General features: G+C 48.1%; 12 protein-coding genes across 12 annotated transcripts; 7 read left to right on the plus strand and 5 right to left on the minus strand.

Moving 5' to 3' along the window:
- Positions 1–1,261: 1,261 nt before the first annotated feature.
- On the minus strand, positions 1,262–2,998 carry N7446_003880 (tetratricopeptide repeat protein; the record flags this gene model as incomplete). The annotated part of the gene is made up of 1 exon (XM_058512629.1): positions 1,262–2,998. The coding sequence occupies one exon, from the start codon at positions 2,996–2,998 to the stop codon at positions 1,262–1,264; it is 1,737 nt and encodes a 578-aa protein (XP_058373958.1).
- Positions 2,999–3,971: 973 nt separating this feature from the next.
- Positions 3,972–4,314, plus strand: N7446_003881 (uncharacterized protein; the record flags this gene model as incomplete). The annotated part of the gene is made up of 2 exons (XM_058512630.1): positions 3,972–4,124; positions 4,187–4,314. Exons 1-2 carry the CDS (start codon positions 4,028–4,030, stop codon positions 4,312–4,314), a joined length of 225 nt encoding a protein of 74 aa, XP_058373959.1. The 5' UTR covers positions 3,972–4,027.
- Positions 4,315–5,924: 1,610 nt separating this feature from the next.
- N7446_003882 (uncharacterized protein) lies at positions 5,925–7,749 on the minus strand (the record flags this gene model as incomplete). The annotated part of the gene is made up of 6 exons (XM_058512631.1): positions 5,925–5,943; positions 6,011–6,129; positions 6,199–6,365; positions 6,419–6,649; positions 6,713–7,644; positions 7,721–7,749. The coding sequence occupies 6 exons, from the start codon at positions 7,747–7,749 to the stop codon at positions 5,925–5,927; spliced, it is 1,497 nt and encodes a 498-aa protein (XP_058373960.1).
- A 1,192-nt stretch (positions 7,750–8,941) lies between these two features.
- Positions 8,942–9,673, plus strand: N7446_003883 (uncharacterized protein; the record flags this gene model as incomplete). The annotated part of the gene is made up of 1 exon (XM_058512632.1): positions 8,942–9,673. The coding sequence occupies one exon, from the start codon at positions 8,942–8,944 to the stop codon at positions 9,671–9,673; it is 732 nt and encodes a 243-aa protein (XP_058373961.1).
- A 312-nt stretch (positions 9,674–9,985) lies between these two features.
- Positions 9,986–10,264, plus strand: N7446_003884 (uncharacterized protein; the record flags this gene model as incomplete). Its single annotated transcript, XM_058512633.1, has 1 exon — positions 9,986–10,264. One exon carries the CDS (start codon positions 9,986–9,988, stop codon positions 10,262–10,264), a length of 279 nt encoding a protein of 92 aa, XP_058373962.1.
- A 1,130-nt stretch (positions 10,265–11,394) lies between these two features.
- Positions 11,395–13,010, plus strand: N7446_003885 (HAD family hydrolase; the record flags this gene model as incomplete). The annotated part of the gene is made up of 4 exons (XM_058512634.1): positions 11,395–12,131; positions 12,193–12,242; positions 12,297–12,442; positions 12,507–13,010. 4 exons carry the CDS (start codon positions 11,395–11,397, stop codon positions 13,008–13,010), a joined length of 1,437 nt encoding a protein of 478 aa, XP_058373963.1.
- Positions 13,011–13,495: 485 nt separating this feature from the next.
- Positions 13,496–13,819, plus strand: N7446_003886 (uncharacterized protein; the record flags this gene model as incomplete). Its single annotated transcript, XM_058512635.1, has 1 exon — positions 13,496–13,819. One exon carries the CDS (start codon positions 13,496–13,498, stop codon positions 13,817–13,819), a length of 324 nt encoding a protein of 107 aa, XP_058373964.1.
- Positions 13,820–14,969: 1,150 nt separating this feature from the next.
- Positions 14,970–16,049, minus strand: N7446_003887 (putative EF-hand calcium-binding domain protein). The gene is made up of 2 exons (XM_058512636.1): positions 15,869–16,049; positions 14,970–15,821 (listed from the first exon to the last, which is right to left on the minus strand). The coding sequence occupies exons 1-2, from the start codon at positions 15,927–15,929 to the stop codon at positions 15,100–15,102; spliced, it is 783 nt and encodes a 260-aa protein (XP_058373965.1). The 5' UTR covers positions 15,930–16,049; the 3' UTR covers positions 14,970–15,099.
- Positions 16,050–17,535: 1,486 nt separating this feature from the next.
- Positions 17,536–18,905, minus strand: N7446_003888 (uncharacterized protein). Its single transcript, XM_058512637.1, has 3 exons — positions 18,858–18,905; positions 18,738–18,804; positions 17,536–18,679 (listed from the first exon to the last, which is right to left on the minus strand). The coding sequence occupies exons 1-3, from the start codon at positions 18,863–18,865 to the stop codon at positions 17,657–17,659; spliced, it is 1,098 nt and encodes a 365-aa protein (XP_058373966.1). The 5' UTR covers positions 18,866–18,905; the 3' UTR covers positions 17,536–17,656.
- A 2,302-nt stretch (positions 18,906–21,207) lies between these two features.
- Positions 21,208–22,254, plus strand: N7446_003889 (zinc-binding alcohol dehydrogenase family protein; the record flags this gene model as incomplete). The annotated part of the gene is made up of 1 exon (XM_058512638.1): positions 21,208–22,254. One exon carries the CDS (start codon positions 21,208–21,210, stop codon positions 22,252–22,254), a length of 1,047 nt encoding a protein of 348 aa, XP_058373967.1.
- Positions 22,255–22,930: 676 nt separating this feature from the next.
- N7446_003890 (uncharacterized protein) lies at positions 22,931–23,209 on the plus strand (the record flags this gene model as incomplete). Its single annotated transcript, XM_058512639.1, has 1 exon — positions 22,931–23,209. The coding sequence occupies one exon, from the start codon at positions 22,931–22,933 to the stop codon at positions 23,207–23,209; it is 279 nt and encodes a 92-aa protein (XP_058373968.1).
- A 183-nt stretch (positions 23,210–23,392) lies between these two features.
- On the minus strand, positions 23,393–23,760 carry N7446_003891 (uncharacterized protein; the record flags this gene model as incomplete). Its single annotated transcript, XM_058512640.1, has 2 exons — positions 23,393–23,680; positions 23,755–23,760. The coding sequence occupies 2 exons, from the start codon at positions 23,758–23,760 to the stop codon at positions 23,393–23,395; spliced, it is 294 nt and encodes a 97-aa protein (XP_058373969.1).
- Between the last annotated feature and the right edge of the window lie 872 nt (positions 23,761–24,632).

Here is a 24,632-nt window from a genome sequence, read left to right on the forward strand (position 1 = left end):
GCTAGTCGAAGTCAGTATTTCTTAAAAGCTGAAACTTGTAGCCGGCTATGGTATTGTTGATTTATCAAATGGATGCTCCGTGTCGTCAAATACCTACTTACTGCGACATCGGAACAATCGAAACTTTCTTCACCCCGGGCTTCCTGGGACTTACCGATGACCGCCAAAAGCTACTTTCCGCATTTGCAAACTCTAGATTTAGGAGAGATATTCTCTAGTGGTACATATTTGTCCGTAAGAGCCTCGTATAAAGACCACATAAAAGTACATAAGTATGAGTAGGAAAAAAAACGTACTTCTCCATTTGCTTCATTATACAGTATCGCGTTACTACTGCAATATATTGGGGACCCACCATCAGACTTCTGCTACACTGGGATTATACCACCATGTGGGATTCGTTGTTTCGGGGCCTTTGTAATTCCAAATCCACCCCCGGTCCCAGTGCCTCCAGGGTGACATTTGTGCCTCAAGTATTTGGAATTGCAACAGAATCACGGGCCTTAGAGCCAGGACATAGAGATAAGCCCAGTTTGATGTTCCGGGTCTTTTGTTGAAGCCAGATGTTGAGTAGCAGTTTTTGGCATGGACAACCTCCAGTATCCAAATGCAACTCCTGCAGGATCGATTCTTTTTCGCCACCGAAAGGAATGGGTACAATATCAAGATGGTTCCACAGACCTATCTGGCCTTTCACAGTAGCAATGAATCGTTCCTCAGACCTGAGACAGAAAGCACCGCATTCGTGAGACGCACCATACACTGCCTAGAAAACCCGTTGTAAAACCCATTACGAAACCTTGGGACACTTTGCTAGCATAACAGAGACTTTCTTGTATGGTTGTCCCAATGTAATCCAAAAGGAGACTCAAAATAGAGCGACAGCCTGGTTTTGAATAGGCTCCGAGGGTCCACTGTAGGGACTGTGGGCCCACGGGCCCTGCCGGGCTGCGGGCCGCGGGCTACTAGATAGGCTGGCGGAGAAACCTAACCTGGCCGGCCCAATATATAAGATTTCTCGGGGACTAGGCACCGCCGGTTCGTTGACGCGGCCAAGCGGCGCAAACTCCTTGAAATGCAAGTCACGCTTGGATTTATCAATATCTATGCACTGCAAAGCATTTTATTGCTACGTTTCACTTTGCTTTGACTCTTCGGGGAACATATGAACTTTTTGATAATGCTATCAAAACCATGAGATAACTGATCTCGTGAAATGGAGTCGTTTTGTGAGAACCGCAAAGCAGATTCAATCAAAAATTCAGCAGCATTTTCCACCAGAAGGGGCCCCATTAAGAACCTGCGGCGCGTAAGAGTTATCCAAGCGGCAGAAACATGACGCCTCGATCGGAATATCCGCGACAGCAAGAGCCAGCTTGACCGACGCCTCGATCCCAGCCGCTTCTTCCGTCTTATCCATGCGAACCAGACACTCATGATATCCCTGGAGTGACCAGACATTGTTAGGATGCCGGCGCGGCCTGATAACAGACTCGTCAAAACCTAGATCCGCGCGATACGTCTGCGCCGCTTCTTCCAAATGGCCTTGTTCCATCAGCAAGGCAGCATATGCGTGGCGGACAGGCTGCATCCATGACCAAGGCTCGGCATATTGCAACTTGTCTTCGATCTCGATTGCACTCCGGAGGGAAGCAAAGGCTTTGTCGTAATTGGCAGAACGGTATTCAATTTCCCCTTCTAGCATTGCTGCAGCCACCTTGAGCACGTCAACGAGTTTGCTGTTGTAGGAGAGGCGTGTCTCAGGGACCCGCGCCCACGTTTCGTGGAATAGCTCCTGCTCCTTTTTGGCTGCAGCCAAATCTCCGGTGGCGGCATATGCTACTCCTCTCGCGTAGTGGGTAGTTGCAGTAGTGCCTGCATATAGTTCCTGGTCGTGGGGCAGCTCTTTGCGCTTAAGCTCTTCCCACATACCAAAGCGAACCATCACATGCAAGCGAGTGGGAATGAACTGTTCCAACCAGTCGGCCATTGGAGGCGACTCGATCCGAAGGACTTCCTCGGGCAGTGTGGCTTCCATGCGAGTGACTGCGTCGAGAGCAGTCTTAGATTGGCCCGCAAACATAGCCGCGTAGATCAAAGAGTGATAGTCGTGCATGCGATAGAACGTATAGAAGTTCTTCGCGCCTTTCTTTTGGAAATATTTGTCATCAGCCAGAGTCGACTTGTAGTTTGATGCCATGGAGCGCCTCCAATCGCCAATGAGGATATCCAAGTGCGTGGGCATATGACGGACGTGACCAGCATCTGGGATGAGATCACGTAGCTGATCGGCTGCGTTGATCCCTAGCTCTGGGGCCGGCGACATCTCGATATAGTGAATGTAAAGGTGAAGCAGGCCGGGATTCAAATATGCACCATCCTCTTCCTGCGCAAGCGCCCGTTCTAGCACGGCTTTCACTTCCATGGTGGGGGCTTTGGGGTTCGCTTTGCCAGTAAAGAGGTCCCACAATGCCCAAGGGTGCACATTCATCAATGCATCTGCATAGAGCGTGGCAACATCGAGATCACGCCCGAAAATGTCATAGACAGGCTTCATAGCGGCAGCATAGCATTTATTGACTGCTGGGTAGTCCTTCGCCGGCAGGTTGGTCGGAAACCGGAATTGAATGGCCTCGATGAGAGCTTGTTCAAGGGCACTCGCATTCGCTGCATATTTTTTGGCCTTTCGCGAGGCATCGTAGCCTCGTTGAACGCAGGTGTTGAGGTCTCCGTGGTCAAATTTCTCCCACGGCTTGTTGTAGTTTGGGCCAACTGCGTACGCCAGACCCCAGTATGCCATCGCGCAAGCCGGGTCATGCGCAATAGCCTGCTCAAAGCAATAGGCACCTTCTACATGATTGAATGAATACACCCATGTTAAGCCTCGATTGAACCAAGTTTGGGTATCGGCGCTGGTGGTAGTTATCGTGTGGCCAAATGAGCCAAGATCATAGTATTCGTCACTGGCTGGGACGAGGAAAATTGGTTCTCCAGTCATGGTGGTATTTCTCAGGGTTTGATAAAAGACTGAAGCCGGACTGAGACCGATGAAGAGAAGTTATTTGTTTTATATGCGAGAACTCACGTTACCGCTCGATTACATACTGCAAGGTCGTGAAAGTGGGGTCGATTTCGTCAAACGCCGGAAAACCGCGTCTATGATCGGGGGGATAAGTCAGCTACTTATGCTACCTCAGTGACCGAGAAACATGTATGTCATGGCCCGGTGATCTAAGCCCATCTCTAAATTAACGTCAGAAAGTGGCTTTGAGTCGCGAGATCAGAGATATGCTTTTTTGGCAACCAATTTGTATGTAGTTGATCTGCGGTGATAAGTTAGCTGCCGTAAACGTGGGGCCGTTTAGCATGGCATCAATCCCCGAGATCAAAAGCCGAGGTGCTGGGCGCCGCGTTTTGTGTTCGGGAGTAAAGCTCCGGCAGCATGATATTTATAAGGAAAGTTGCGCAAGTTGACAATTTTAAAATAAACCAGGGACCTTAAGAGTGTTCAAGTCCTATGAGCCCGCACGAACAAATTCCCTTCAATAAGAGAAAGCCATCAATTTCTACTGCCTCAAGACGTAGTAAATAGCTACTCCGTTCTAGGAATCCTCAAAAAATCAAAGACATGTCCTCAATAATGGTGGCACTTGTGGTGGCGATCGCCGCAAGTATCTAGAGATTTTGGCATTGTATCCCATAGCAATACAAGATACCATTTTTCTGCAAATATACCTTTTATCAAGAAACTAGTAAGGCACATCCATCATATCTAACAACTAAATGCATATGGAAACCCACAGAAAATGAAAGTTTGCTATAAGGCTTATTCCAAATTTGATAGTGCCAGGGGCAAATGCCCTGACCATGTCATCAATAATCATGGTGACGTTGAAAGGTCACAGTATAAGTACAGCCACCATTGCCTCCAAGTGTGAGCATTAAATATCTCCCCCACCTACTGTGATCGAAAAAATCACTTTTTCTCAACTCTGTTTTAATCTCAGACTTGGCAGATCGGTCGGACATGCAGAACACAAAGTCCCAGTCTGAAAAGCCTGTCAATGGCCAAGGAATTCCAGATCCTACGGAACCCGGCTCGAATGATATAGATGAACGAACCAGTAAGTAGCTGGCTGCTACAATCGAGTATTTAGATATTCAATGCGCTAAGAATATTTTGCAGCTCAGGATTACAAGACAGCCATTGAGCGCAGCAAAGCCTTTAGCGGTGATCGACTTCGCCGCGCACGACCCAAGAAAGCAAAGGGCGACAACGAAAGCTCGGAAGAGGAAGATGTTGACATTTCCTGACCCCCGGATCCATCTGGTCATCCTTACAGGACTTTCTAGATAGTGAAATGGGAATGGCACGATGGCAGTCTGACATAGCAGACGGGTCGATATCAATGGAGAGAAGACAACCAACAACTCCCATGCCCTCCGTAGGCGTAGAGAGTAGTCTTAGGAAGCTGCTACTGCACTAATCTTGAGGTTATATCATGAATGAAGAATTTGGTGGAAAAACTGTAGTCATATTGATGATCGTAGGATGCTCTCTCTCGAAGGAGAAGACTGCAAGAAAGCTTCCTGAAGCATTTGTGATACCTCAGGCCACGAATACGCTACTGTCACGGGTTCCACCACTACAATAGGTATCAAGCCTTCCTCGGCTTCCCAGAAACTAGATCATTCTTTAGCTGTGATTTTGTACATTGTCTTCCACACAGGACTAGCGTGTATAATAATACAGCATAGTGCGTTACTGATACATTGTGAATGCTCAAATGCATCCGGACGTGTCGTCATCTGAAGCTTTGGATCGTTAAGGTATATTCTTCGTAATAACTAAACCACTACTGATAATTGTTGTAATTTACGATGTATGATAGAGAGAACGACATAATATATGGCAGTAAAAGTGACTATTCAAGTCTGAAAATGGAGGTATCTCTGCAGCTCTTTATAATGGTAAAATACACCTGCAGTAGAACCTGAATTTTCATCTCAATCGCATGAGATAAGGGTTATTGCATAGTGCATTCACCCTAGTAGTAGTTGGCTTCACCCATAGAGCTTCAGCCGAGCTATAGCTTAATTAGTGAAATTCCTTAGATTATAGCGTACCCCCTAAATACAGTAAGCATTTAAGACTCGCTAGTCGATACTTAGTAACCCTTTCTTCCTATCCCAAGTAATACGTAGACCCAAGTAATGCGAAGCTTCGCTACGGTCTGATATAGACTGTTTTACGGATATCGCATCCTTACTCTCTTGCAATAACTTAACGGACGTCGCTGCTATCAGAATATCATCTACGTATACGAATAGATAGATGACATCTCCTCCTTGATCGCGGCGGACTAGCAGAGGCCGTAGACTCTTATAGAGTCTACAATATGCTCCGCAGTCATTAGGGTCTTCTAGGCAATGTATATGTCTCTTCGTCCAGTACTGCATTTAGATATACTAAATTGGCATCTATATACGTGGCGACGAGGTCTTAAGACGCGATAAGTGCTAGAAGTACTGAAAGTTTCGTATCTTTAGGTGCTTGCGTATACTTTGTTAAAGCCGATGCCCGACACCTACTAGTCTCCGCGTGCTACCTATCTAGCTTTAATTTTTGCGGGTTTGCCCGCTAAAACAGTCTTCAATTTATAGACCTTGCGGCCACGTAATAGGCGGACACCCTTAGGCGGAGTGACCGTCTTCCACACACCTAGGGCTTCAAATTGTGAGATTTCGGCTTGGAGGTCGCTGGAAGTTGGGAGCCCATCACCTCAACCTATTTTCACCCGAGACTTTTATAGGCTAGCGACACGTAAACACATTGCAGGCAACGAACCACAGGAGGAGGCCTTGTAAATTATCCCTTTTGTGCTCTCCAACCCCAGAAAACAAAAAGGAAATAAGACAATGCTCTATACAGAGTTCCAATCACTACAAGAAATCTGTTGAGGTTAGTGTCACTGCCGCAAAATCTATTAACCAACCTGTATATACGTACCCCATATCCATCACCGTCCTACCTGTCCTGTAACCAGTGAAGGTGGCAGCGTCCTCCATGTTGTAGAGGTAAGCCACTGGAGCTGTGTTCTCCTGATAAAATGCCTCGGAGAACCAAGTCTGAGAACAGTGGCAAGTAAGTTAAGCTTGAGTTCTGATTGATGCCTTTTTGGAAAGAATATAGCTTACTGCTGGCCACGAGTACCAAAACCATTCCAGATGCCACTTCCGCACAGTTGATAGCCGCGGAGCACACCCACTCATGGCTGAGATGATGAGACTCAGTAACATGCACAGTAGTGGTCCATCTTCTCGTCGCGTGACGGCCGATACGACAAATCCAAGCCCGTAGATACCTGGAATAAAGATTAACTGATAGGGAAGGAAGATTGAAGTCTTGCCAACTTACAGTAAAAGTATAAGAAGCAAAGACCAAACAGCGAATGAAACTGGATCAAGGGGGCCGCTAGAACCAAATAAAATGCAGTGAAATGCAAAGACGACACCAACATGCGGAAACAGACCGCCAGGTTTTTCCCTAGGAAATAAGCGCTGCGAGAATGTCCCGACTGAGATTCTCGATAAAAGGTTAATTTCTCCTCCCCGAATATCTTGACTCCCGGGGGTCCAGCTGCACAAGCTGGATTAGGTCACTTTATTAGCCAACGAGACTGGGTTGAAAGAAGAAGAACCGAAGCCTTACCTATCGCGAGACAACATAAAAGACCCTGCTCGGCTACCAGTCGATAATCAACGGCACTGGAGAGAAGGTCAAATGGATGGTGATAAATTCCTTGGAAGAAGTGGCCTCTGGATTCAAAAGCTGCCAATCCGATCATGAGGCCAGTTACTGCACTCGATCCGATTTCCAAAGCAAGGCCTGTGGTCTGTTGGCTCTGTTGTACGACACTCCGGGAAAAGGCGAGCCAAAGCTGACGGAGCCACGACATTCTCCTTTGCTTGACTCTCTCAAAGAGCGCGTTCAGGACTTCTACCGTTCCGTTTCCGGAGTACGAGCTGTCTTCTATTGGCACCTGTAGGGCGATCTCTTCTCCACCCCGGGTAGGGGTATGAGTCTGTAAGATATCAAGGATAACATCCGCTGGATTTGATGCGATGGGAAATGTGTGGCCTAATGTTTCGAAGAACGACTGCATGTTGGATGCTTTTCCAAGATATGCCTGCGTCCCATCGTTCAGAACGAGAACATCATCCAGCAGATTGAATATCTCAATTCGTGGCTGGTGTATTACGCAAACCACCATAATCCCCTGACGGGAGATCGAGTGCAGAAGCTTCATCAGGGAATGCGCGGCTGTTGCATCCAGACCGGAAGTTGGCTCGTCCAGGATCAAAGCCTTTGGTGCGGCAGCGAGAGCGAGCGCAATACTCACGCGTTTATACTCGCCCCCGGATATACATCGTTCTTCTCCCTCCAGAAGGCCGCCGACCAGTCGATAACACGTACTTTCTAGACCCAGCGAATAAATCAGGAAATCGACATATTCCTGAATCTCGTGATCAGACAGCTGCCCACCAAGTAGCACACGACCGGAGTATAGAATATTGTCGCGTACGGTCAGATCGGGGAGGACTGTATTATGCTGGGAAACAAACCCAATCAAATTCCGTAGCCTATTGCACGATAGAGAGCAGGGACGGTACTGTTAGTATCTGGACTATCTTCTGTGGCGATGGAAGGGGTATTCACTGCGCAGGTTGACTTTTTAAGCCGTTCATAGAGATCCATCCCTCGGTAGGTTGGGTCCTGCCCGATAGGATGTTAACAAAGCTTGCTGCAATTCAAAAAATGGTTAACTTCTGTTACCACCCAGGAGCTTAGTGATTCTCACATTTACCAGAGCCGGAAGCTCCTATGATTCCCAGAACTGAGCCCGAATGGACCGTCCCCCGCAGACCAGACAGGATATTGCGTCGCGCACGTCGCGGATGGAGACAAATGTCTGTAAAAGAAAGCTCCAGACGGAAGCAAGGGGTGCCATCATTGGCAAAATACTCATGAAATTGTTTCAAGCGTGGAAAATTGGAGTTTGCGTCCTTTTTATCGAATTGAGGACGGGAACGAAGTTGGTTTAAGTGTAGGTACCGCGTCAGCCTTGACGGAGACGAAGATCGCAAAATAATACACCCCCCTATCATCAACACGTCAAGCAGCAGACAAAGAAACATTCCCAAGAGTGGGGTTTGATGAGAGCTGCCTGCCGTGCATATTGACATGGTAGTGCATTTGAATGGTGTTACCGTCCCTATAGGGCAAAAATGCCCACGTGGGCACTGAATTTGCTGCTGTTTGCCAGGCGGGCAGTAGAACCCTGGTGGACATACAACCGGCTCGAAATCCCCTTGCGGTACAGCGCACAAGTTGCCACTGCTCTGGAGCCGCGTCAAGAGGCAGTCGGGCGACGGAGGACAATATACCGGCTTGCGTCGTTTGTTGTTTGATGGGCCTGGAAAATTGTTACAAAGGTACATTGGAGCAGATGCGAAAGAAAAGAATCATACAGTAGAATCCATCCTGGCACGAAATATTGGAAGATAACGGAGTTGGCTGTCCACCTGAAAGACAGGAGCTGTTGGTTGAGTATTCCATCCCTTTGCAGTCGCCCGACGGACTTCAGGTAGATTCTCAGATGCAGCAGGGAAGTAGGTGCACAACTTTGACTTATGCTGTATCCTGCAAGGAATTGTATACACGAGGGATTTTATTCCGCAAGGGAGTATATTCAGCAAGGGGTTAGAGCATTCCACAGGTCGGTTGGGAAAAAGTTGTAATGAATGATAATCAAAGACTCGCGGATGCAATATATCCTACATACATTAAGACACGGAGAATCGACTGCCCAGTTCATATAGTAATCTACAGTTTTACCGTGAGCTCAAGGAGACTACACATTATTTCAAAAAAGTTACCATGTCCTGCCTCTGGATGTTGGCGGCTGTTCTGCTCTCCCAGTACCTAGTCTCCTCCATTTCTCTGGCCTTCACTGCCCGCGAATCAATCTCACGGCAACTATGCATATTTTTCCTCCACGTCTTGGCAGTTCTTGAAATTCACTGCTTGTCCTTTTTGCCGGGATCAGAATTACTGCGAGGAGTCTTTGCATTCTTCTGCATCGTCAAACTTCTCCATTTCATCAGCCTCTTCCTTGTCCTCCAGGTGGAAATCCACCAATTAGTCCAAACAGCATCCAGCTCCTTCTTCACTCGCCTTTGTGCGGGCCTGAACTGCGTGAGTAGTACTCGTGGAATTGGGACGCCGTGGGAGGTGAAAACCTGGCCACGTCGCCGAGAACCTCCCAAGGGCCAATATATCGCAAAAGCCATAGTTGTTCTGAGTTGGCAGTATTTGGCACTTGACCTCCTGAATTTCGGAGCATTGAAGTACTTTCACCGCAATTGGCCCAACACCTTAGCGGCAGGGGCGGAGTTTCTTAGCCCTGGATCAACGAAGGAGCAGTTGATGGCCCGGATTCCGCTCTCCTGTATTTTAGTGGCCAACCTGCGCTTGCTGTTTGCTATGATCTACGGACTTCTTGCCACGATTTCTGTTCTGTTGAATCTTAACTCTCCCAAAGACTGGCCACCGCTATTTGGTAGCATGCGACATCTCCGAACGTTCAGCATCCGAAGATTCTGGGGGTAAGTTGCGTCCGAGAATCCCTATTTTACACCGGAGAAACGGTATTATTTAAATACTTTTACTATATTTGCTTACTGTTTGTTGTTTTACAGGGAATTTTGGCATCAGTTATTGCGCTGGCCCCTGGTAACCCTTGGCAGGTATATTCGACAACATATTAGCCTCTGCAACTCGTTTTCTCGCCAAGTACAAAATCTTACCGATCTCTTCCTGATTTTCTCTTTGTCTGGCTTTCTCCACCTACTAAGTGCAGTGTATGCGGGTGTCTCTGACAACCTGGGAGCAATATTCCTATTCTTTATCACAATTCCCCTCATGATCACGCTGGAGGATGTTTACAGAGATCGGGTAGGCGGCACAACTCACTCGGGACGAATGGGTATTCTAGGCTTTCTGTGGGGACTTGCCTGGCTCTACGTGTGTGTTCCGTGGTTTGCGTATGCGGCGTTGAGGCTGCCTGTTAACACCAACGCGGTGATGCCTTTCAGCTTCGTGGAGAGATTTGGAAGTCAGGCTGTGATGGGCGCGGTTGTTTCGGGCGGTCTGCTCTGGGCTTTCGTGGGCAATGGACGATCTCACGGTGAAAAAAGTTAGATAGATTTATCGATTCGGTACTGGAGAGGCAGCCACTTGATAGCCGGTGCGGGATGACACCATGGCGACCAACTTAAGTGTACTCTGGCATCCTGCAAGACGGGTGCTCCCTCCTTGGACTTTTGTCTAAGCTGGAGATCGTCCAGGAGAGGTCAAGCGCTGGAACTATCCACGTCAACGGTACCACCTCTTGTCTTTACGCTCTCATGCTGAGCTTTCAATAAATGTGTCTACAAAAGACCGCATAAGACGCTCGTGCGACTTTGACGCAAGCACTGAAAATGCCCGTAGAATGGCCCTCTTCTGCCGGCCGTGAACGCCGTCTGGAGCGACCAAAATTCTAGGGACTTTGCTCTTGGACGCGTGATAGAATCGCATATCTTTGGACAAGTTACGTGGTTGAGTGTGGATGCCTGTCCATGCTTGGTCGTTCCAGTAGCTAGGGCTCCGAAGAAATATGATTATTCATGATTATTTGCGAATATGAATAATATCAATTGAATAATATGAATAGAATACCATGGATACGAATCATTAGACTTCAAATTTCTATTTACACTGAGAAGTCTCTTGCTGCAGCTCTACTGCGTCAGGCTAGTAATGGGCGATTTAGTGCAAACGCTTCTTGCTTCGTCCGGAGGCCCTCTCAGCCAGCTCATTTACGGGTTTGCAGCCCGTATATGGAAGCAGTTAGACTTATAATGCAACATTCGCGCCTCACACCCCCATTCGATGTTTAACGAATGGTGGGCTATTTGGGGACAGGAAACGGTGCGTGCCATCGGATACGGAAATTGAAGACAGTTACTGGTCTAGCCGAATGAGCGGTGAAGTTCTCATGACTTGGCCGTTAACTCAGATGCTCCTAATTTTCGTATTGCCTTCTCTAAAGTATAACGTTAATGGATCCTAGCGTCAAGACCCTCAGCTACTTTAGTGGTTTTGTTGAGGCAATCCGTTTCCGTAGCTCGGCATAATTAGCCCCCTCACTCTTGAAGTATTTAAATCCATATTGACTGACAAAATTTAGACACCCCTATTTCATATATCTTAAGCCATTGCCTTCCTTATACCCGTATGCCATTCTGGCGTGCTCATATTCCTATAAACCACCGCCAGCCCACCTAATGATGGACCCACCTAAGAGGATAAAATGCGAGGAGGCGACTATCCTAGTTGATCTTGGGGGTATCTTCGTGCATCCAGAAATGGAAAGCAAAGTCGCTACACGCGACTCTACCATTTCCTTGCGAAGAATCATGTCCACTTCCGTTTGGATGACCTACGAGGCCGGGAAGCTCAGCGATGAAGAATGTTTCTCTCAGTTAGCTAAGGAATACCACTTTCAGGCGAGTGACCTGGCGGCAATGATCCAGAATCTTCGTGAGACTATTACCTATGATCAAGTGGCTGCTTCCATTTTTAGGGAAATTAAACGCTTAGGAGCGCGCATATTCTTGGTGTCTAACATCTCCAAGGAAGACTACGCGGCACTTCGCAACAGATTGGATAATGGATTTTGGTCTATCTTTGACGGTGTCTTTACGTCGTCCACTCTAGGCGTCCGCAAGCCCAATTTGAGATTCTATCGCCAAGTTCTCCGAGCCACAAGGGCACTGCCCTATCGGACCTTTTTCGTGGATGACAGTCCAGAGAACGTGCTCGCCGCACTTTCTGTTGGAATGAAAGGAACATTTGACACGACGAAGCTCTACCGAACAATCACCAATTTCGTCGGCGATCCCGTGGAGCGAGGCCTAGCGTTCCTACGACGCCAGCGTGGGCTGTTTCCTACGACCACTCAATACGGCGAGCCGATATCTGAAAACTACGCTCCTCTTTTGATCCTAGAGGCGCTGAAGGACCCGTATGTCTTATGTTTTACTACGGCATTAGCACTTACCGCTTGCTAACTCTTGTCCACCTAGGAACTTGGTCAATCTCAAAGCCTCACCTCGGCTCTGGAACTTCTTTGCTGGTCAGTCTAAAAACACACTCTGTGCATCCGCTTGAGTCACTAAATCGGGTCTAGGAGAGCCAAAATATACAAGTGACGCCTACCCTGATGACTTGGACACAACCTCCCTCGGCCTATTAGTAATGCCTCCAGATCTAACAGTAGTCCACTCTATTCTAGACGAAATGCATGACTTTATCGACGAAGATGGCGATGTACAGGTACGCCGTTGAGTACACTCAACTGCCCCAGCATATAAACAGCAGAGCTGATGTTAGCTCTTAGACATACTTCGACAAATCAAGGCCCCGTGTCGACGCAATCGTAGCTCTGAATGTTCTGACCCTATTTTATAAATACGGACGCGGCCACGAGATCCCTTTCACAATGGAGTGGATCTATAACATCCTCATCAACAGAGCATACGTTCAAGGCACGCGCTACTATCCCAATGGAGAGTGGTTTCTCTACTGTTTGACCCGACTTCTCCGTGAGTCGAGTGATCCGACCCTGAAAGAGATCCTCGAGGCTCCTCTCCGCGCACGTGTGGCCGAGAAAGTCGGGAGTACGGGCGACGCGTGTTGTCTTGGGATGCGGGTATTGGCATGCAATTATTTTGGAATTGACAATTCCGTCGATCGGCAGAAGCTCGTTGACATACAACAAGAAGACGGTGGCTGGGAAGCCTCCTGCATGTATTTAGTTCCCGGGGCTAAACGGGAAGTTGGGAATAGAGGGGCCAGCACAGCGTTTGCTGTCAAGGCCCTGGAGAACTGGTCCAGGTGGTGACCACATTGGTATTCAATCTTGGTTTGCCATGGACTTCGGGGCCCAAGGCATCTCAACTAGCTTAACACTGTGAACTTTCTTTCTCTATCGTTGTCAAAGCGAAATATCTTTCAGTTTCCTGCCTCAAAGCTTCACCTTGCGCATGAATCATGGACTGATAGAAATCCGGTCATTTCCCACGCCCCAAATTGCCGAAAATAATAAATGCAGCAAGGTGATGCTTAGACTGCAGCATGACCGGCGCACACCCGATTATAGCCCATTCTAACCCATTTGTAAGCTGCTAGAATTAAATTTATCCAAGCTCACATGGGACACGTGTCCAGATACGAAGACAACCTCTTGCCTGTCGCGTTGTAACGCCTCAAGATGAATTTCAGACGGTGGCCCCGTCGAATTTGCATACTGATCCCATTTGTCCCCTGGATTTCAATGTGCCTCAAACGGGAACACCAAATCCCGATCGCAGTTCCAGGAGTTTAAATATGCATGATCTGACTCTCTTACAGCACTATATTTTACACACTTCGAAAGAACTGAGCTTGAATCCTGGCAAAGCATTGATCTGGGGGCGTGTTAGTCCAGATATCGCTGACAAGAACGCCTTTCTGATGCACTTACTTATTGCGCTTGCTGGCGTGGATATCCTGACAACCCAGCAACCAAACGAGCAAATGCATGCGAACTTGGACGCAGCCAAGCTTCAAACTCTGGTTGAGCATCATCAAATGGGTCTCCAAGGTCTCCAGGAGCAACTAGCTGCTGTTAAGCATACGAATGCGGAAGTTTTATTTGCTGGATCCATGTGAATTGTTGGTTTTGCATTTGGCTCACTTCGAGTCGGCAACCTCGATTAGTTGGCCAAGATGTCCCAATCTACGTCTACTGAGGAACATACATCTCCGGGCACCCCTCATCGCTCAGACAGGCCTCATATCTAGTGGCTGCAACTTGTGCGTGGCACGACCTTCATTGTGCAGGTCTCTTCGGCGACTCTAAAACTAAGCCGGTTAAGGCCTCTGTTGTTGTTCAACAATGCCAACGAAGACTGGAAGCTACTCGGGCCGGAGCCACTACCGACAGGTGTGCCACCTGGCTGCGTGCGATCGCAAAGTATCTGTGTATTTGCGTTGGGTGCATCTCGAGCTATTTCACATCTCAAGGAATTTTCAAATTTTCTAAAATCAACAGACTGCCAAATTGGCGATGGCAATATTCAGTCTCCGATATCTGTGACCAGCCCTGGGTCTAAGGGAAATCCCCAACTAGACGAACTTTTTGCGGCACAAGATCAAGTAATTGTCGTTGCTGAGCAGATGTATCTTCGGATCATTTACGTGCTCCAGCTACAACGTATTGAATCATCCTCATCAGATCGTGACATTCATGCTGAGATTGAAGATGCGGCTGTTGCATCTTGAACAGGTCTTGTCCCTCAACCTTTCATCTCGTCGCTGGATTCAGATTCCAACCCAGATATACCCATTGGCTTCTCTTTCATTATTCTTGCACATATCTACCTGCTTCTCACGCTGCCGGACCATCTCTGGTATCTTGGAAAGCACTTTGGGACGGAGATCAAAAAGATTCATGGATTAATAGCCGAACTCGGTGACTCCCAGCTGTTTTTTTTGATGTCATTTCCAATGGATGTCCTGAGCCTTGAAAAGGATACTTGATGAGAGAATTTATCATCGATACTAGTGTAGCAGATTTTGTTTGAGATGGAATTTATTTATGCCAGATTAATTGCCAGCTTGGGCACTGAATAGCTTACACAGCTGAGTAATTCAGCTTCTTTGTCGCTTTCTACTGAATAACTGCCAAGCCCCACTCTAGAGCCTCCGAGGAGATCGCACGGTTGATCTAAGAGATCCAAAATCGCTATCAGACCAAGAGTCAGGTAAACTGTCTTGTTCGAGTGCGAGAGATGATGAGATTCTGGCAACTGGTTCATGCCTGGGGTATAAATGCCAACTATGCATTGGTTCCCTGTATATATTTATCCAGAATCTATGAATGAAGAAACTTAACGGAATTCACAAGACGAGTAGCCCAACCCAGCATCCAAAATGAGCAATGCTCAATTTCAAACACCCCCTTGCGCAGCCACCCATTGGAACATCTCCGCGATCTTATCACTGACAGCACCCGTCCGCGGAATCTCGTGCCCACCACCGTGATCATAGGTGCGGCGTTTCTCCGGATTGCAGATTCCAGAAAGATGCACGCCAGCCACATACCGAGGATCCTTGACACCGTATATATGCGCAGTGGGAATGTCAATATGGAATGGACTTCTAATCTCAGCCCGCAATTCATCCTCCGACAATCCACTGTCCAACGACTCGAGACCAGTCCAGCGACTGGAACCTTGAGCGAGCACAGCCGAGGACCCAGCCTGCGAAGCCAAAGCAGTCCTAGACGCAGCATCGCGCTCGCGTGCCTCGGCTGATACATGGAAACCCAGCTCCTCCAGCATGATCAAGGATGCGCCTCCACAGACGAAAATAGCAGCTTTGAAGGGTGGCGGGAGGTGGGGTGTCTCTTCCTGGTGGAGTAGGAGAGCAGTAGAGCCTAACACACAGCCCTGGGAGAACATAAGCGCGAGATCGTATGGGCCGTTCTTGGCGATGTATTCGGTCAGCCAGTTATAGGCAGCTCGGATGGCGTCGACATCATCCCGTTCCCAGAAGGAATAGTAGGGTGGGCTATAAAATAGATCTATGCCTGGAGCTGGGTTACACTGGAATGGACCGTCGATGAAATCAAATTCAATAGATTCGTTGGGTAGTCTGGAGCGGAATGAGGCTGGTGATATTAGCGTTTTACGGTGAGTGGCTGGCGGGAGGACAAACAAATTTGGGAGCGGAAGATGCTTCCACTTGTGCCTTTCCCGTGTAGACAGAGAACCTTCATTGTGGGTTTGAGAGAGAAGTGAGAGGAAGGGATGATAGTCGGTGGGGAGAGCGTTGACCCCGCGATCCCCGCGCTTATTTCTTCCACTGCACTCGATGTAATGTGAAAAAGTACTCTCAGTCTTATCTCAGCTTGAGGTCACCATAGCCTCGGGTTTTCTTGTATTCTGAAACATAAATTGTCCTCATTATCCAGATAACTCCGCGTTTCTCTACTCAATTTGCCTCCATGTCCAAATCAATTCCAACGTCCACACCGCCTCTCGAAACTTGTCGTTGTAGAGGCCGTGTAACCATCTCGTAAAGATACACCTCTAATCTTTCACCTGGCGGCAGGCGACAGAGAAAGAAGCCCTCGGTGTAGAGGCAGCCTATCAGGGAGTCAAGCATCGCTTCTTGTCTATCCACTCCTTCAGCCTCGTTCTAGCAGTACAGAACGAGGTAAGGTTTGTGCTACTCATCACTTAACAGGATGTTTCGGAGGCGGCGAGCATCCAGGCTGGTAAGGTTTGTTAAATTTATGCGAGGTAGACGTCCGTCACTATGATGATCAGCATCTATACAAATGCAGTAGATCAGATGTAGATCTACTCGTATCGATTCCGTTCTTCTCTTTTTAAGCTTCCTTCTGCAAAGTAAAGCAATTAGAGCCTCACTCATACCATCGCATCCATAATGCAAGCTTTTCTTTGGATTATTATAAAACCAAGCCAACTAAGTAATCATTGGCGCCCGACGACAATACTGAAGGGTATCAGTGAACCCCCGCCTTTTGCACGAGTTGGAAGAAAGTCAGCCCTAATCGACAATTTTCACAGAAAAATCGCCTTGCAGGCTGATGTTTCGAGCCCGTGTTCTCCGCCCTCTCTTTCATCATATTTTCTTCAAACGAATCCTAGTAATACCCTGGCGTCCTTTGGAAATGTCCCAGGCACAGAATCAGGTCATATACGCGCCTTCAGATGAAACTCCTCGCCCCGTGGAGACTAGTATAGGAATACGTTTCTATAGTTACCCACCGTGGCTACCACGGGTTTGTGTGTCTCTCCTCAAAGACGTGATGGTGGTTATTGTTGTGCCCGGTGCTCAGAATCAAACCCAACCCCGCAGGAGTCATCCTGCAGGTTGCCTAGGAGTGCTAACCACATACACTACCGCTACCTAGTATGCCTTGTCTCTAGGATCTGAAGAAAGACCCTTGCATTTGCGATGGTGCATATCCCAATATATGCAGGTAGGGGTAAATAATATGTCCAATAGTAAGCGTTGAAAAGCATAGAATGAAAGGGTTTTAATTGCATTAAATTTACGGTCCCTATATATACCGCCTTCGAGTCATCACTAGGCCATAGCGCATGTATAGCCATAACAGCGCTTAGGAAGTTTAGTCCCCGAATTTTCCTTCAAAGATGGAGTGACATTCAGTTGTAGGGTTCTTGAATCTGAGCCAAAGAAATTCGATGTTCAAAATTAGGCCAAGAATCGCTAGATCCAGCTCGTCAGGATTACCTTGTCCCAGATGGACGCATTCCAGAGGAGTGTCAACATTCCAATGACCGCAAGGCCGCAACCAATTTTTGAATTTGCGAATTTGCGAACAAAAGCCTGAAATCAGCAATATTATCGGCGTCTCGTACGGGCAAGGAACGATCGTATGCCGAACCTGAAGGTCGACGGCCACATGTGAAGAGACTTGCCTAGATGAACCTGTATAACGCAGAATATAGTTCACGGCAAATCGACGCCGGCTTGAACGATTTCAATCTCAGCCGTGCCATCTTCCAACTTCCTCTGCACAGACATCGGCACTTCAATCTTCTCGCGCATATTCCAATATTTATTCCACCTTTGTTCGCATGTCGCATCCCCACCACAGCCCGCAAAGTGAACGATGTGGTCACCCGGCTGCCAGTGCTCTCCAAGTTCGTTGGAATCCGGATACGCGTTCATCGAGCGCTGAGTCGTGACCGCTGCATGATCCCGAACAACATCGTGGTACTGCCACAGATGTGTCCAAGCATCGTTCTCCGGAAACACCCAGTTCTGAGAGATGTACAACGGCTCAATCCACATATCCAGTAACCACTCGCTCCACTCACCCCGGCGCATCAGGAAGTTGCCCACGTTCATACCCCACGAGTCCAACGATATGACAAAGTTGATATCGTCGTGCTTATAGGTTGTTGGGGTGCTGTAGCCAGTCTTTCCACCGCCAGGGCCAGTCATCTCGCGACCGAGAAGGATATTGCGTGCTAATCCCTCTTCAGATAGGATGTGGTCGTAGATGTTGAGGGTCATGTTCATAATGATGATGTCCATATCTAACCACCATACCCATTCAGCATCCGGGTAGCGTACGAAGGCTTCTTTGAGAATGGGGATCTTGTTCCAGTAGATCGGCGCCCCATTGCTCAAGTTGTAGCTTGTCATGTTTGCCCACATGAATTCGAAACCGTGCTTCTCAGCGTATGTCTTTCGGTTTTCGTAGATCATTTCTTTGATGTGCGGCATCCCAAGCATGCGGTTTGTGCCGGAACTACCGGTAACCATAACGACTTTCTTCTTTATGAACGACTCGGGCATCAGCTCGTCCATCACTTTCCCTAATGCGACACTTGCTCCTCTATGGAAGCTGCTTTTCATTTCTTCGTATGCTGCTTTGCTAGAGGAGGTGCCATGCGGGACGCCCTTTACTCCGGCCTCCCAGGATGGCCATTGTGGTCGGTGGGGAGAGAAGGACTTCCACGTTAACTAAATTATTTCGCATTAGCAGAGATTGGCGTCATTGGAACTTGTATAATCCACTCACGAAGCAGCCGACCAGAGTGGCTGCAACAATAAAGGTGTGGAATATCCTGAAACGCATGAGAAGTGGCCTACCATCATACTCAGTAAATACAACCACGCTTGTCCAAAGGGCAGAACATACCTGATCATGGCCAATTCCACCGAAGAGAAGAACAAAAGGCCGCTTTTTATATCCCAGAGCCGAGATCACAAGTCTGGCGCAGTTTGAGGTGTACGGCGGGCAACTGTTTGACGTATTTATGATCTTGCGGCTACTATTGAACTATCATGGGGAAGGGGATAAGAATGGAAAGTCAAATTATAGGTTAAAATAAGACTACAGCGTCCAGTTCGAACAGCCAAGAGCTTACTCTCAAGATCTTCAATGTTTCATCGTCCGCTCGCCTTCCGCATCCGGAAACGTGGTAACCATATGGACCGAGATTCGATTTCCCAGGGATGCAAACATGAAATCAACTTTGGAAAATAAAAAACAACTTCATTTTAACCAATTTAAAAATGCAGGTCCTTATCAGATTTAGGTAGGCAGGTACAATCAGCTGTAAGAAGACATTGCTGCTCTACCCAGCCGAGTCAAACTCGAGAACCCGCCGGGCTGCTTCCGGATGATCTCAAGGAATTCTGTAGGTTGCCATCGCCAAAACGCTAAAGCAGATCCACATGCGTTTGTACCGTTCCGGGATAATCCAAATGCAGTCTTATGTTCTGCGACTGTCCTAGTTAATCAAGCACCTTCCTCTGCCACCATTGTGACGAATCTGAGTATGAATGTCCGCGCGGTTCGCGAGTGGTCACATTGAGTCTCGCTATTGCGAAGATTTTGTACTTGCCAGGATGGACCGGATTCTCTATAGAGTACCGCCCACCTGGTGCTCTACCGGGGACCTATCATCACGATGCGACCGAGGACATCAATTTTCTGGCGCCAATAGCTATCGTTGTTGACATAACAGTCAACTATTGCGTATCCCGAACAGTATGGCAATGCGCTCAGTTGACAACTTGTGCAAAACCCTCGACTTCTGAATTTACCAATCGGACGCAAAAATTTCGCAATTTGAGCCGCGCTCAGCTGGGAGTCGATCTCTGGTAATGTACCATTCTCAGGCGGTCCTCAATCTATTCAAAAGTCGTGAGCCGAATAGTGCGACAAAATTTAGCGACATGTACGTGAGTTGCGGTGGAGAAAACTCTGGTATTCAAGCTGGCGTGTGTGAAAAGCAATGGACCCTCGACTTTTCCTCTCTAGAAGACCTAAGGAATTCGAATGAACGCTATGAGATTCGCATATCTTACTTTGTATCTGGCTACTTTTATGGGTATTTATTTCCTGTAGATATGCAAGAGCGGGAATCCATACATTCCCCTGGCGTTTGTCGCGGGGCATTGAGTGCTCTTCTGGAAGAGGGGGCTTTTCAACTATATGTATCAAATTCTGGGCGGGACCCCCAGCTCGATACGAACTGAGCGTCCCAATATCCTTTCACGCCATTGCAAGTTCCTGTTGGATTCTGCCAGCTTCTGAATTTGATATCCAATTCACAGGCTGTCCAAAGAATTTCCGCCCAGAATTGCTTCTCAACATCGAAGCCAAATGCTTGAAAGCAGGATTGACGGCTTGTTTTGAGAAAACAGTTGCTGGGGTAAGTGCCAATGACCCTTTCACACGCCACTCCCCTTTTTAGGTCAGTGTATTGTCTTCGATTGGGTCAAATTGGACTATTGCAGACCCGGCTAATCCACCTTCTGTTCGATGACCAATAGCGCAGATAGGTTCGCTGATTTGAGTAAAATGGGTCGCCCATAGCTGTTGCGGCTGCAATGAAGGTTTCCTTGTCTCCTTCTCCTGCTGCTCCCTGGGAAAAGAGACGACAGTAGCGTGTAGGCCCCCCAAAGTTGTAGTAGGTACTGAGAAGGAGAGTTTTAAAGTGTGTTCTCTTTGAAATGAGGAGTTCACCAGATTCGGCTGATTGTTGAGAATCCATCGGTGATTGTATATTAGAACGATGTTGTATAGTCAAAACACCGAAGACTTACATGTTATTCTGCCTGAGCCGTGACTTGAGCATCCTACTAGGTGCTGTAGCGGATCCTCGGGAACCGGTATCTGGGCTTAAATTATATGCTGCCTCTTTTGCTCTCAATATAGCCTTGTTCCATGTTAAAGGGTTTAAGCGATCATCCGGAGAAGCCGCCAGGCAGGGATGCAATTCGGGCAGGGTTGCCCATTCTTTCTAGGAACACGAGTTACGTGGAACCGTTTCCCAGTTTATTCATGTTTCATCCTTGAGGACAAGGCAGTGCAGATTATCCGTACCAGAGGAAGCCGAGGTAAAGGAACGGAGCCGGCGAAATAGTTGGGACGAGTGGGACTTCCCGAACAACGTCATGGTTTATTTGTAATCACCGCATCCGACTATTTAACTGCTAAGATCCACTGCTTCTCTAACTAACTCATACATCGTCTCACAATGTCTACTCAGAAAGCAATTGTCGTCGTGGAGAAGGGCAAGGAGGGTCTCGTCACCGACCGCCCCATCCCTCAACTCCGGGATGACTATATGATCGTCAAGACCGTCAGTGTGGGCTTGAACCCCACCGACTGGAAGCACATTGCCTACCTCTCTCCTCCAGGTGTCCTGGTGGGATGTGACTACTCCGGCGTCGTCGAAGCCGTCGGCAAAGACGTGCGAAAGCAATTCGCCAAGGGTGACCGCGTGTGCGGATTTACGCACGGTGGTAACGCCGTCCAGCCCGAAGACGGCGCTTTCGCCGAGTACATCGCCGTCAAAGGCGATTTGCAGTGGAAGATCCCCGAGGCCATGAGCTTCCAGGAAGCCGCCACTCTCGGCGTGGGTATCAGCACTGTTGGTCAGGGTCTGTACCAGAGTCTGAAGCTGGCACTGCCCACCGAGCCGATCAAGGATAACACCCCGATCCTGATCTACGGTGGCTCCACCGCGACCGGAACCCTAGCTATCCAGTTCGCCAAGCTGTCCGGCTACAAGGTGCTGACCACTTGTTCGCCTCGCAACTTCGACTTGGTCCGAAGCCTTGGAGCCGACGAGGTCTATGACTACAAGGACGCCAATTCCGCTGCTGAGATCCGCAAGGCTACTGATAACAAGCTGAAGCTTGCCTTTGACTGTATCTCACTTGAGGCTAGCGCTGCATTCTGTGACAATGCCCTGTCCACCGAGGGTGGCGAGTACAGCGCTCTGCTTAATGTCAAGATCGAGCGTGAAAACGTCAATGACCGTTTTACCTTGGCCTACACTACCCTTGGCGAGGCGTTCTCGTTCGGCGACATTCCCTTCCCCGCCAAGCCGGAGGACAGAGCTCACGCCGAGAAGTTCATCCCCATTGCTGAGGGTCTGCTCAACCAGGGCAAGCTCAAGGTTCACCCTCCCAAGGTTGGCCCGAATGGCTTGCAGGGTGTGATGGAGGGTTTGAAGCTGCTCAAGGAGGACAAGGTCAGCGGCGAGAAGCTGGTTTACAACGTCTCCGAGACTCCTTGAATTGGGACACTACTTTCTGTCTACGATGAAACCCAATTTAGAATTCCAAAATACCACTTTCCTTTTTCTTTTCCTACCCACAATTCTCAGCAGTAGTCTCCAGGTTGTGCGACTTGTCTTTGAATAAACATTTGATTCCTCCACTCTGCACAACACGGTTAATATCGTCATCGTGTTGTACCCTAAATCACCTGTTCCTGTCCAGGCGGTACATATCTTGTCCTCGATTATCAAACCAGCTGCACGATCCTTCCACCAACTCAGAGGCTCGTGTCCTCGCATCAGATACATCAAACCACCTGGGCAAGTGTGTGAGCCCAGTTTGATTTCAAATCAATAGCGACAATGATTAGTCTTTTACTCCGTATATCCGTCGGCAAAAATCGAATACGAAAAGATGAATAAACAGTTAATATCTGCAGACGCGCTTTACCGCTTTAAGTTTAACCTCCACCGACGACGCGGAACCCCCGGCACCTGCTAAGCTTAGATTGCCGGCCAATCAGGGTGCTTCAAGGTTGTCTTTTTTGGGTTTAGTCTCCGCAGCCCTGGGAAGCTTGCATGATGGTTTTCGAGGGTCGCCTTCACGTTGCTGGGGTATATAAATCATAGTTTTCCAGAGGGAGATAGGATATTTCAATTCCTTTCATTCTGTTTGCAAGCACCACTCATTGCAATGTCTTTTGGGTGCAATAAAATCCTTATCATTGGCACCACCTCCGAGATTGGCAAGACTCTCGCCGACAAGGTCATTCAGAATGGCTCTAAGTTGATTGTCTCCGGTCGTAGACAGGAAACCCTGGATGAGCTTGTCCAGAAGTATGGAAGCGACAAAGTGTCTGCAAAGGCATTCGATGTCGTGCAACTCGAGCAGGCGAGGTCACAATGGCGGAGAAGAAATAGTCGAAACCGCCTGTCCTTTACAAGCCGCCAAGATCAGCTCACTGAAATTTGAAAACGTTATGAACACGACCTGCCGCCATGCTATCCGACCACTCATGTAGTGAAACCATAGATGCATCAGAATCAGACAGGGCATGTTCCCAAGATGCCGGTGAATCATCATCCTACAAATTAGTTCGCAGATCAAATGGCAAAGAGTCCACAAATGGCGCTCGAACTGAATAGTTTCTCGTGTTCAACGAATAAGCGCTTTGTAGCATAAAGCACACGATAATTGTACGGCGACGCTCTCAGCGAGAAGCCATGCATGTCGATGGCTGAGCGCCTGGGGAAATTGGATCGGTGCCTGCTGCCATAGTTTCCCAGCAACGCCTGCTAGCATTGTACTAATGGCTTCGGAGTATGGACCTGTATTGCCATCTTCATTGAGGACCAGAATGCATTGAATCAAGACCAAAGCCTGGGAACAAGCTAAGAGCTCCTCGAAAGTTGGATTATGATTCAATCGGCGACAAAGCTCTATCTAGTGCTTTCGGAGCATCGAAAATAGAGTAAATTCTGTCTCTCCATTTCGATCATGATGCAGGTTCAATTTACAGACATTATGAATCTCGCGAACAGGAGCCGGCAGGCCACTTGGATAGAGACCAGGGTGTGGATGAATAGCGTTTTCCGACTTGTCACGAACTGAACAGGTAGATCACGCAGTCCTGCTACAAGGAAGCGGACGATATTTGGATCATATTCTTTCGCGATTTCCAGTCGTAGTGGTGCATGGATGTGAGGAGTAGGGGGCATATTAACCATTGAGCGTTTTGGCTCTAAATTTTGCCCTGCTGGCAATCTGTGGCTGTTCCTCACTGTTGATGTATTCACAGTCGACTCCTTTGGTCACGCATCTGCTGCATCGGGGCCAGCCTTGATCACATCGCCGTTTGCCTTTCACGCAGGCTTGGCAGTATCGGCGTAAGGTCACTGGTTGACGATCGGACGGCATTCTTTGGCTACAGATTTCCCCTGAATTTAGGCGACTTGGGGGATATGCAAGGTTTTGATGCACGTTGGGGAATGTCGAGACTGAAGTTGTTAGTGGTTCCCAGAGCTGCACGACGAACACGCTTCGTAAGCAAGCGCCACCCCTGGCCCCTGTGGCCCCGAAATGATCACCCTATTCTTTGGTCCTTCTCTCTGTAATACCAGCAGAATGTACCGGTATTTACTGATATCCGACTGCCACGTTATGCCTAGGGTTCAGAGGTACCCGTTATAGTGCTTGGATAAATGAGGTCCTCATAGATCTACTTGCCTAGAATTGAAACAGACTAAACAAAGAAGGTAGCCATGTCTCACAGATAACCTACTCAGCAGGCTATTTAGGTTCATTCTGAATCTCGATAGATAACAAAAGAAATGCATGCAAGCAGGGGGATGTTGAAAGCCCCAAATCAAAATGACATGACCAACATAATGTTGAA

This window comes from Penicillium canescens (genome assembly GCF_028828765.1).
Source record: "Penicillium canescens strain IBT 15451 chromosome Unknown utg000003l_segment0_segment0, whole genome shotgun sequence".
NCBI classification, from domain to species: Eukaryota; Fungi; Ascomycota; class Eurotiomycetes; order Eurotiales; family Aspergillaceae; genus Penicillium; species Penicillium canescens.